Source organism: Grampus griseus, assembly GCF_964374135.1.
Source record: "Grampus griseus genome assembly, chromosome: 6".
Lineage (NCBI taxonomy): Eukaryota > Metazoa > Chordata > Mammalia > Artiodactyla > Delphinidae > Grampus > Grampus griseus.
In genome coordinates, this window is record NC_139000.1 from 19,517,428 (window position 1) to 19,529,723 (window position 12,296).

Consider the following 12,296-nt stretch of genomic DNA (forward strand, 5'->3'; position numbering starts at 1 on the left):
GCACAAACGTAACCTGGCCAGTGCAAACCCTGCTCTTCTGTGCAAACCTGTGCTTGTCCTATTCCCAGCCCAGTACTCCAGGCTTCCCCTGACCCTTCCCCTGAGGTACGGTGCGCCTCTCACTGTTGTGGCCTCTCCCGTTGCGGAGCACAGGCTCCGGACGCGCAGGCCCAGCGGCCATGGCTCACGGGCGCAGCCGCTCCGCGGCATGTGGGATCTTCCCGGACCGGGGCACGAACCCGCGTCCCCTGCATCGGCAGGTGGACTCTCAACCACTGCGCCACCAGGGAAGCCCCTGATGGTTAATTTTATGTTGACTTAGTTGAGCCACGGGGTACCCAGATATTTGGCTCAATGTTCTGGCTGTGTCAGTGAGGGTGTTTTGGAGGAGATTAACATTTGAATGGGTAGACTGAGCAAAGCAGATAGCCCTCTCGCGTGTGGGCGAGCCGCATCTAATCTACTGAGGGCCTGAATAGAATCAAAAGGCCAAGTAACTGAGAATTCCTCTGGCCTGACTGCTTGAGATGGGTATCTGTCTTTTCCTGCCTTTGGTCATTCCTGGGTCCTGAGCCTGCCAGCCTTTGGAATGGCACTACACCATCTGCTCTCCTGGGTCTGGAGTTGGCCAGCTCACCCTGCAAATCTTGGAACTCATCAGCCATCATAATCATGTGAGCCAACTCCTTATAAGAAATCTCTTACACACACACACACACACACACAGGCGTGCACGCACACATGCTCACATACACACACATCGCATTGGTTCTGTTTCTCTGGGACCTTGATTATAGTGTCACCTCCTGACTATCCTCCCCAAGCTGACACTGGGCTCTGTGGTGCCCCCTTTGTGCTTCCCTAACCCCACACTTGGTCTCCTGCTCCCTGGTTTCCTAACCCTTAACCACACAGGGTCCAGCCTCTCTAGCTGCTCTGCCGGACTCAGAGCCCCTCAGACAGGTTCTCAGATCCATCCTAACTCCAGTGCCCACACACGGCTTGACCAAAGGAAGGCGCCGCTGATAAACACGTGTCAGGGAAATAAAAACGGTAGTTCTTGCGGGGAGTCCTTCCACAAGATCGAGTGCCTTCGACGTGCTGTGCTCTGTGGCTACAGCAGAGAACAAGCTACATCTCCTTCCCTCACAGAGCTTCCTATGGGGAAGACAGACATTACAGTGATTGATCTTTTCCCCTCTGCAAAACGGGAAGCATGATGGGACAGATGGGCAAACTCTTTGGCTGTGGTGATATCCGGCAGACCTCAGGAAATGATTCAGGAAATGGGCCATGCTGCCTCAATTTCATTTTTGATTAACTGTCAGTCAAAGAAATGAAAAGAACATTCTCATCTCATTTCCAAGTTGTTGTTGTTTTTTTTCTTCAGTGTCGGAAAGTCATTTTCCAGATTAAGGAAATAGTGCAGGGTCATGATTCTTGGTACTTGAGCTTGTACTAGAGTCTTCAGGGAGGCTTGTTAAAACGCAGATTGCAGGGCCCCTCGGGGTTTGTGATTCAGTCGGTTTGGGAAGGGATCGAAAATTTTGTGCTGGTCACCAGCCCCTGGTGCTGCTTGTGCTGGTAATCCCAGGGCGCCACACTGAGGACCACTGGCCTCACGCACATAACACTGCCGTCAGCCGTCTTGGGGCTGAATCCCAGCTTTGCCTTGGCCTCACCAGGTGACCTCGGGTACTTCGGCGGACTTCAGTTGCTACCTTTGTCAAACAGGAGGGTGGACTTGGAGGCATGGGAATCTCCAAGCTCTTCCAGACCATGAACACTGGGCTCCACGGGTGGAAGTTTGGAGACACCGCAGGGCAGCGGCTCCCAGGGCTCACTGTCTGGGGTAGGTGTCAGGGTGGGGAGGGTAGAGAAGACCCAGCTGCCTGTGGACTGATAACCTAGAAACTTACAGCTAGCTTTTTTTTTTAATTAATTAATTAATTTTTTGGCCGCATTGGGTCTTCGTTGCTGCGCATGGGCTTTCTCTAGTTGCGGCAAGCAGGGGCTACTCTTCGTTGTGGTGTGTGGGCTTCTCATTGCGGTGGCTTCTCTTGCTGCGGAGCACGGGCTCTAGGCGCGCGGGCTTCAGTAGTTGTGGCTTGCGGGCTCTAGAGCACAGGCTCAGTAGTTGTGGCGCACGGGCTTAGTCGCTCCACGGCATGTGGGATCTTCCCAGATCAGGGCTCAAACCCGTGTCCCCTGCACTGGCAGGTGGATTCTTAACCACTGCGCCACCAGGGAGGCCCGACAACACGTTTTTAAAATGTGGCGCAACTGCTCGTGATTTCTTCTTTCTCTTAGATGAGAAGGGCAGAAAAGTTCTGATTTCTCCAGTGTCCCAGGGGAGGAGGAACAAGCTAAGGAAGAAAGTACTCTGAACCAAGAGTCAGGAATAGGGGTTTCAGGTCCAGCAGGTATAAGTATGTCCCAAATATTGAACGGGACATACTTATGCTAAAAACATATTTATTGTTTATCCGAAATGCAAAGTTATCTTGTATATTTATTCACTAACTCTGGTTAACTCTGTCTCCCAGATTCTCACTCACTTCTTCCAAAGCAGGTATTGTTGGGGCCTCTTTCAAGAATCTCACGGGTAAGAATTGTTCCTGTTGAAGCACTATCCTTAATCACCAAAAGATGGAAACAACCCACATGTCATCGATGGAAGAATGAATAAACAAGATCTGGTTTACCCATACAATGAAATACTATTCAGTCATAAAAAAGAATGCAGTATTGAGCCATGCTATAACGATGAACCTTGAAAACATTATGCTAAATGAAAGCAGTCATTCACTAAAGGTCATATATTGTGATTCCATTTATATGAAATATCCTTAGTAGGCAGAGCCATTGACAGGAAGCAGGTTAGTGGTTTTCCAGGGGTAAGAGCAGGCGGAAACCGGGAGTGATGGCTTCTCGGGTATGGAGTTTCCTTTTGAAATGATGAAAATGTTCTGCAAGTAGACAGTGGTGATGGTTGCCCAACGTCGCGAAGGTACTAAATGTCGTTAACGGTCAGTTTTATGTTATGTGGATTTTACCAAGTTAAAAAAAAAAAAAATAGGCTCTCCTGTTAACCTCAGTATACCTCCTCCCTGTGTGTTATTGGTTGAATTGTGTCCCCCCAAAAGATATGCTTCCCCGTTACCTGTGAAGGCAGCCTTATTTGGAAATAGGGTCTCTGCAGATGTAATCAAGTTAAGATGAGGTCATTAGGGTGGGCCCTCATCCAATAGGACTGGTGTCCTTAAAAATAGATGGGATTAGAGACACACAGGGAGAGCGTCATGTGACTACAGTGGCCGAGACTGAGGTGCTGCCCTGCTAGCCAGGGACCGCCTGGCGCCTCAGGACAGGGTAAGGAACCTCTCCTAGAGGCCTCGGTGGGATCGTGGCCCTGCCAACATTTGGATTTCTGGTCTACAGCACACTTCCAGCCTCCGGAACTGCAAGAGAAGGCCCTTCTGATGTCTTAAGCGGCCAATGGGACCCTACAGGACCCACTCTCTCACTTTTAGGCCCCCCCCCACAAGGCGCTGTATCTCTCCCTCCCCCCTCCTTCGGGGGGAGAAGCATAAACAGGGCATCCTCTAAGCCTCTTCCCCTGACCCCCTCAGCCCTGCCAGAAACTTCCCTCCGGCCTTTTCAAAGAAGCACACGGCCACAGATGTGTCATTCCATTGCCTCAGTTTTAAATATTTATTTAAAATCCAGAAGGGAAAAGGAGAAACGGAACCCACTTGGGTTTTAACACATTGACACGTGGACAGAGACATGAACAAGGACAGCAGAGAAACCCAAGAACAAGACAGACGCCAGGACAGAGGCCAGGTGGAGACTGGCGGCTGGGGAGACCGAGCACTGAGATGAGGCCCGAGCTGCTACAAAAACACACTTCCAGGGAGCGTGGAGGCGGGCGGGGTGGGGGAGGGAGACAGGAAGTGGGGGGGAGGGGAGGGTGGGCCAGAGTGAGGTATTAAATAATGAAAATCGAATCCAATTCCCAAAGAGACACTTTAGAAAAAAAAAAAAGACACAAATAGACGTTCACATAAAATTTCCCCTTCTACAAAAATAATTCCATAGTTAAAATGACTGCAAAATCCAGCCTGGACGCTGACTGGTTCGCTGAGGCAGGACAGTTCAGATTGCCCTGAAGAGCCCTGCCACGCTGAACCCGGAGATTCCCGTAATAAGCCTTTCTCCTCAGCCCACATTTATACTTGGAGCTAATGGCGCTGGGTTTCTGCAGAACTGAACGACGATGAAAAAGCAAGAGTGACGACTGCATCTTGGAAGGACAAGCTCCAGGAAGGGAGGACCTTAGGGGATGGTCTGTGGCTTCATCATGAGATGGGTCCATATTTACATGCCACCTCCAAGGCCAGCCCTGACCCAGTGCCGTTCTCCTAATTGGTTTCTTCAAGGTCAAATCTGCAAGGTCAGGACTCTCCAGTCTAGATCATACCCTCCAAGACAAGCCTAACTTCCTTCCAGGACCAAGGAAGGCCAAACTAAAATCCTTCATCCTCAGGCCTCCCCCTGCCTTAAGAGGACAAGCATTTCAAAGTCCATAAGTTAAAAGGTAAATCTTTTCTACTTCTGTTTCTGGTTGTTTTTTCTTTTTGTTTTTATGCTTTGCTTTTTGTTTTTTTTTTCCTTTTACCTTCTTCCCCCCGCCCTCCTTAACAGATTATGCAATGAGCACAAGGGTGATGCTAGGAAAATTTTAAGAATTCCCCAAACTTTGTCATTTGGAGGAGAGAGAAAAACGTGGATGATACCCCACATCCAAATGTTTCTTCAAAGTCTGTGGCAAAACTGGTAGCACCTTCAGAATCTTAAATAGGTTTTTTTTTTTCCTTAAAAAAATCACATACACTACGAGAAAATTGTGAGCACCAGCGATTTCACAGTGGGAGGTAGCAAACGTGGGCACCCCCAGCCCCGAGGATCTCACCTCTCCCTCTCGGCATCCATCACTTCCCACCCCCTGGCTGCTCTCTCTCACCTCTCACCTCTTTCCCAGGTGAAAAAAAAAATAGTAACGCACCTTCTTTGCGTTTGTTTAAATAAAATATATATACTTCTTTCTTTCCTTTTCTCCTTTTTTCATGTCTCCTCTCTAATATTGCACATCAAAGCTCCCTGGCAGGGGCCAGCTGACGAGATGCCCCCTTCCCTCAAGCTGGCTGGAACGTGGGGCTCTTTGGGAAGGAAGCTGAGCAGGGAAGGGGGTGGCCGCAGAGCTGGGAGACAGGCCGCGGGGCTCAGGCGGGTTGCGGACCCGGCTTGCTCTGTCTGGCTCTTTGGTTGCTCTTTGGGGCTGAGCTGGGATGAGTCGTTCCCAAGGATACCCCGTGCCCTGCTACCCCTCAGCCTCTTCTACTGGGCAGACAACAGCTGGGGTCTGCTCAAGGATCCTTGGGCAGGTGAGCTGCCTCTCCTAGGGGCCCACCTGCCCCTAGGTACCCTCCTCTTCCCTCCCCCTCGAGGCCGAGAGGAGTCAGGAGGTCAGAGGTCAGAGGAAGCACGCAGGTCCAACTTCGAGGCGGTACTGCTTCCCTGATGAGGCAGGAGGGAGGTTGTCCACGCTGACAATGGGCAGCTGCTGGGGGTCCTGGGTCCGGAAGGTGAAGAGTGTCTGATGCCAGCGGCCATCCTGGACCTGCGGGTAGAGGGAAACGGGGACATGTATACCATCATAGTTCTCATCATATATCAAGTGCGTTTCTCCCTCATCTTTCTTCACAATTTTTAATGTCCACGTGGCATTTCACTGTTTCAGTGACCTGTATGTGTCCATTTAGATTGCTTCCGCCATTTTGATTCTTAAAAGAAAAGCGGTCACGAGTATCACTGTAGCTAAACTTTTGTGCACATTCTTAATTATTTCCCTAGAACAAATTCTAGAAGTAAGATTTGCGGGATCAAAGGATAGGTACACTTGTAAGGCTTTGGATATACATTGGAAATATACATGTAGCTGCTGTTCCGAAAGCCTCTACCCATTTAGTTTTAATTTTTCCAAATAGCTTTGTGTGAGAGTGTTGGTTTCCCCTCAGCCTCAGTAACACTGTGCATTACTGGTTTTGTCTAATTTTGTGAAACTGGTTTTTTGGATGACTTTCTGTCTCCCTCTTCCCCTACAACCCACCCTGTTTTAGGCCTCTGAAGACAACCAGAATGTTAAGAGAAGAAATTAGCCTGGCAGGGCAGGGGCAGAGGGAAGAGTACAGATGCATCCTTCTGTAAGCAGCCTTGGAAGTAAGCACAGCATCTACCGGCTGGTAGAATTTTTACCAGCCCAGACCTTCCCTCAGAAGTTTCCCAGGGAGAAAAGTGAATAAAAGCAATTTTATAAAACTCAAAGGTAAACATTATATGTATCATACTAATATACTATAGTATAAAATTGTTACTATAGAAGAACAGGTTTTCCTACCTGTCTATGCATGAGGGGCCTGTAAGGGGCCCCAAGACTTACCTTGCAGCCATCCATTGACACTTCCGGCCTGAACTGACCCCCGGCTTCAAAGATCTGCCCGTTCCAGGCCCGGAAGCGCACAGCCTGCTTAGCTGGGGTCTGCCTGGTGCCCTCCTGCCACACGGTCATGTTAAGGCAGTGGATGGTGATTTGCTGTGTCACCTCAGAGCTTAGCAGGTGCAGGAAATTCATCTGGACCCGGCTAATTGCAAACTCCACCTGTGGAGGAGATGCGGCAGTGAGGCAGGGTCGGGCTGGGCTGCCCACAGCTCTCAGAATTCCTTACCTTCCTCTGGAAGGTCCAGGGATAAGCCCTTTCCTGGTAAGCAATTCCCAGCCATGTTCCCAGAGCTGTACTCACTCGCAAGACAGAAAAACTGAGGTCTGTGTGAGCCAGTCCCACGGCCAAGGAGTAACAAGGAAGGGAAAGAACTGAGGTCTGCCTGATTCCAGCCAGAAATGCGAGGGTCCTGATGCACCGTATGGGAGGGGTCTCTGGAGCTGAGCTGGGATACCGAGGCTCACAGAGGAAGAGGATCTTGCCCAAGAGTGAGAGGCTCTTAGTGGGCAGTGGAAATGAGAAGTGCTTTCCCCACGTTTCTAAGTCCCAAGCTGCAGGCGGGGTAGGGTGAGGCAGCTGGAAAGGGCAGACCTGACAACAAACAACAGGACAGGGTTTCGGGCTTAAGTGGCTGTACGGTAAGTCCTGACAGTTGGGTTTTCTCTTTTTTTCTGGTGCAAGTGCCTGACTTAAGCTTTGATTGCTGAGGCATCCATTCAAAGAGGCATCCACTTCAAAGACAGACTATCTCAAATAAATACCTTGCCAGCCACAGGACCAGATAAAGAGTCAGGCCACCTCCAGGCACTGAGGCGCCTTTGTTTTAAAGCTCTGGATTGATTTCAATAACTGACCGTTTGGGCTACTTGTTTTTTCTCTCCCCATGCTTTAAATTCTGGCCCTTATATTTTAAATTCACCACTAAAGAATGAGCCTGCAACACCTTAACACCCCCCCACCCCAATAAAAGCAGAACCCCAGGCCCACGCACGCTCTCTCTCTCTCTCTCTCTCTCTCCATGACCCCGTAGTGTGGCCCCAGGTGGGCTGTGCAATTTGCAGGTCCTGTAAATAATAAAACTTTAGTTTTGCAAAGTTTCCTGGTGGTTATTGCTGAAAGGCATCTTGCAATCGTAATAAGAACTGCGAGGGCTGGTCCAGCCACAGCACTGGTTATTTATAGGCTGAGACCAGCACACAACGATTGGTGTAGTTGGCAGGACTGCACGACCGCCCTTGCAATCAATGGATGGGATGCGCTTTACCTGCAACTTGCTTACTAACCACCTAACTCAGGTGGGTATCACCTTCTGCAGAAGGAGCACTGCTTGCTGGGGGTCTGTCTCACTGCTAAGTGCTTTTGCATATTGCTATGGTATCCAATCCAAAAAGTCATGGCTGCCATGAGAATCCAATGATCCCCCCAGAGCAGTGTGATCAAGGCCATAGGCTCTGACTAGCCACTGGGACCACTCATTATAAAGGCCTTAATTGACTATTAATGTGATTAATTAAGGGTCCTCCATGACGCAAGGGGAGAGTTAAGGAAAGTGGACTGGAGCACAAGGCTAAGTCACTGCCCAAGGAAAGGCTCTCGGCTGAAGGCAGGAGGGAAATATTCCTGTAGGTGAGGACAGGAGACCTCCACCTAGGACCACTGAGTTGGCGGTTGTGCCTGGACCACATGTCGTAATCCAGAAGAGTGAAATAGCCTTGCAACTGGAAACCAGTGGACCTCCAGAAGGAAGGCACAAGAGATCTATGGTTTCTGTGTCAAAACGTCACTCATTACTGTCATTCTTCATCCCTGACCCAATGGGATATTATGGGTCCCATCCCTGGTGTGATGTTCCTAAAAAAATTAATGGGCAGTGACCACCTACAGGGGTGGGATAGGGAGGGTGGTAGGGTGACACACGAGGGAGGAGATATGGGGATATATGTATATGTATAACTGATTCGCTTTGCTATACAGCAGAAACTAACACACCATTGTAAAGCAATTATACTCCAAAAAAGATGTTAAAAAAAATTATTGGGCAAACATAAATGGCCTAAAAATCGGATGCCAGCACCTCCTAAGAACCCTGAGGAGGTGCACCAGCTCCTTGATAAACGCAAAACCCCATGGACGCATCCTGGGGATATACCAACAAGCCAAGGCTCTGGTATGACACTAGAGGCCTAAGGGCTTTTCCCAAAGACCCCGTGCGTATCATGCTCGTGGAAGCAGACCTCAGTCCCAGAGAGGTCTCTTGGAACACCCTGGGAAGGAAAGCAGCGAGCTATGAAGACGGTTCACAGTGATGCCATCCAAAATTGTCCAGTAACAACACGTCAGTTTAAGATAACAGGAGAAAATCGGGAAGTAGAAACTGAGATAAAAAACTATACTTGAACTGAAATTCAAATTTTTCTTAAATATTTTATGTAGCAGGAAGGAGAGAGGGGAACTAATTGGCTATTTTGGTATTTTTGTTTGTTTGTGTGTTACAGGCTCTCAATCGTTACTCAAGGCTGCCAAAATTCAACGACTGGCCAGTACCTCCAAAGACCCTAAAATCCATAGTTTTCTTAAAGATCCATCTGGGCTATATGCTTGTTTCCTCAGCCCCCTCGGCTTTCGCCTCGGCAGAACTAAGAAACACACCTTATAAGGCGTCCCTGCTGCCGAGGGAAAAGTTGACGGGGTCATCCAGGCATCTAGGATGAGGAAGAGGGATCAGGGAAGGCAAAGGCCCCTAGAGCCACTGGTATCCTACCAGGGCCCTTACTCTTTTTGGATGTTTACTCCTGGCATGGTTGCATCCTTCCATCACAGTGATCACTGCTAAGGCTCACAGTGAATGGAAAACATTAAGATGAGGCCCATCTCCTGCTGCGCAAAATTGGCACGGTCCAGTGGGTTTACCATTTCCATGGTCGTGGCGATCTAAATGACCCCTCTTCATTTTCAACTCTGAAGAGGCCCCATTTGACCCAAAGAATTATTATTATTATTTTTTTGTTACCATGACTGCCAAGATGCTAGTCCTGTTGATGGGCAGAGAATTATTTTTAGAGCACACTCCCCTAATTATAGGGTGGTACTACAACATTTTATTGGAACTGCCAAAACCATACAAAAGGCACTAAAACTCCTGGAAGAAAATTTACATTTTTTTCTCTGTCCCTTGAAGATTAAATCTTTGAAATGGAAACACCCCAGGAGGTAACTAAAACTCTACCCACAATTGCCTGAGGCTGAAGAAAAAAAATGAGAGGGAAGAGGCCTCTTAAAATACAAACTGCTATAAAAGCTCTCTTACTCAAAAGCTAGTCCACAGCCTCCTTAATATTACTTGTCAAGAACAAATACACATCTTAAAAGTCATCTCCACAAATACTAGTAAAAAGCATTAGCCACTGGAGCAGGTAACTTTGTTCTGCCTGTCAGACACAATTTGGAGTCAAACGTTATTTACAGACTAGTAAGTTTTATATTGTTGTACCTGATTCATGGCTAAAATTTTGGAGTGGAAGCTATAGCATCTCAGTGTCTCTGTGTGTTTATGTAAGTCTCTGGATGTATTTGTGACTTTTTCTTTCTCTCTACCTCTGAATGGTATTGCCAAAGTTAATTTGTAAAAGAGCTCCGTTTAACCGGCTTAAAAATAAGCACTTATGGGTTTCCCTGGTGGCGCAGTGGTTGAGAGTCTGCCTGCCGATGCAGGGGACACGGGTTCGTGCCCCGGTCCGGGAAGATCCCACATGCCATGGAGCGGCTGGGCCCGTGAGCCATGGCCGCTGAGCCTGCGTGTCCGGAGCCTGTGCTCCGCAACGGGAGAGGCCACAACAGTGCGAGGCCCGCGTACCAAAAAAAAAAAAAAAAAAGCACTTATGAATTAGGTATTCCTAAAACTCAGAAATATAGAAACTAATCCAAATGTTTTTCAAGTTCACATGATCTGGGATAATCTTTGGTAAATAAAAGCCAGTCTAAGTTTGTTTTAATTAAAATAGGTATGTCTTTATAGTTATCAGCATTAAATATACTGCAGATAAATAACTTTACAGGGTTTACTAGTCAAATAAATCCATGTTATCTCTATTACAAAAGAAAATTAGCTTGGGATGATGGCTGACTTTGTCTACTGTCTAATGAAGATTTTGGAGGTAGTTTAAGCATATTGTCAGGAGAGAGAAAAGCAATTTTACCTTGTGTGGTCAAGTTGGCTAAAATTGGACTGTTACTATTAGAGTTTTTGTTTTTACGTAAGCTTTAATATCAATAATGTGCTTATGTAATTTTCTTCATCTGCTATAAGGACAAAGTGTTCTTGGAGCACTGGTCTGCTCCTGTTAAGAGATTATGTGAAGTTTTTCTTTACCTTTTAAGTAATCTGGCTAGAAAGCAAAGAGTCTGTGTTTCAGCAAAATAGTTTCCTGTGCTTCATGTTGTCTTAATGAGGTCTTTCGTTACCCAGAAGACACAGTCTTCTCAATATCAAAAGAGCTAAGTTTCCTCACAGCGATGTAACCATCTGTATTTGCTTTTAAAATCTTTTGTCCCTTTGGCTAAGTAGATAATTAAGCACTGTTTCATAATGATCTGTGATTCTATTTAGTCAAGTGTCCAAAACCTTTGATATTTTTGACAGACTTCCCAAAATCAAGTTCTAAATGAAGACTTTTTGACTTGGAAGTCACTGGGGTTTTCCAGAGGATCGCTGGAACATCTCAAAAGATCCATCTCTTTCCTTATAAAAAGAGAAACATTAAACTAATTAGGCTTATTTGATGTATTAAATCACATGGGAAACATTGTCAAATAAGAAATACACCTTCTCTTTATGGATATCCTTGAATGGGTATATGTTATTAATATGGTGTTCCAGAAATAATATGAAATTCCTAAAAGTCTGATATGTTATGTTATCCATCTATAACCCCAGCTATCATCTTAAAATGTTGTGTGTCACAGAAATAACCAAATTTCCTTGTCAACTGCATCATAATGAACTCCCATCAGATCTTTAACCATAGGCATTTTAAAATGTCATTCTTTTGTCAGTCTTTTATCATTTATAATTATTGTTTTACTCTTTTATCATTTATAATTATTGTTTTATTCCTTTGCAAAAGTGCTTCATCTTCAAGGAGATTCATGGAAAAGACTCTGACAAGTACAGGTTTCTGATAACTTTTAAATCATACCATTGAATGGGTAAGAATTTATAGAACTCTAAGGAAAAACTGGATTCATGAAACTAACAAAAGATCAAGATCGAGGATCAATTACATAGGACTGAACGAACTGATGGGGATGATTATAACTTTTTATGCTTTTTTGGAAACACTGGCAGTTCTTTTAATCTCTGTTTCCACATTTAAGGAAAACTTTTCTCTTAAGCTAGCAATGCATTACAGCCATTTGGTGAAGTACACCTTTGTGAACAAAGATGAAACAATTGCTGTTTCTCCCACCTGATCCTTCTAGAATTCAGAAGCTCTTGGTGAGTATTCTCATGGCAGTATAATTATTTGCATAAGTTCAGTGAGAATCTATTCTCCTTGTAACAGGACACAATTGGAAATACTGGTTATCACCAAGGCTATGAATGGAATGTCATATTTGAGAGAGACATAAAGAGACTCAGATATGACCAGATCACTTAAGGAACTAAGGTTGACTTTATGGAGCCAATAAAGCCCCTTAGAAAAATCAGTCTGTTACCTTGATTACAGGGTTCCC

General features: G+C 46.3%; 1 protein-coding gene across 1 annotated transcript in view; it reads right to left on the minus strand.

The window, feature by feature from the left end:
- Positions 1 to 3,745: 3,745 nt before the first annotated feature.
- The window catches only part of COL27A1 (collagen type XXVII alpha 1 chain), a gene marked incomplete at its 5' end in the record, with an annotated part of 142,909 nt that continues 134,358 nt past the window's right edge, over positions 3,746 to 12,296 (minus strand). The window contains 2 exons of the mRNA XM_082656534.1: positions 3,746 to 5,683; positions 6,503 to 6,721. Coding sequence (XP_082512660.1) covers positions 5,537 to 5,683; positions 6,503 to 6,721 — 366 coding nt within the window. The 3' untranslated portion in view covers positions 3,746 to 5,536. The remainder of the gene's footprint in view (positions 5,684 to 6,502; positions 6,722 to 12,296) is intronic.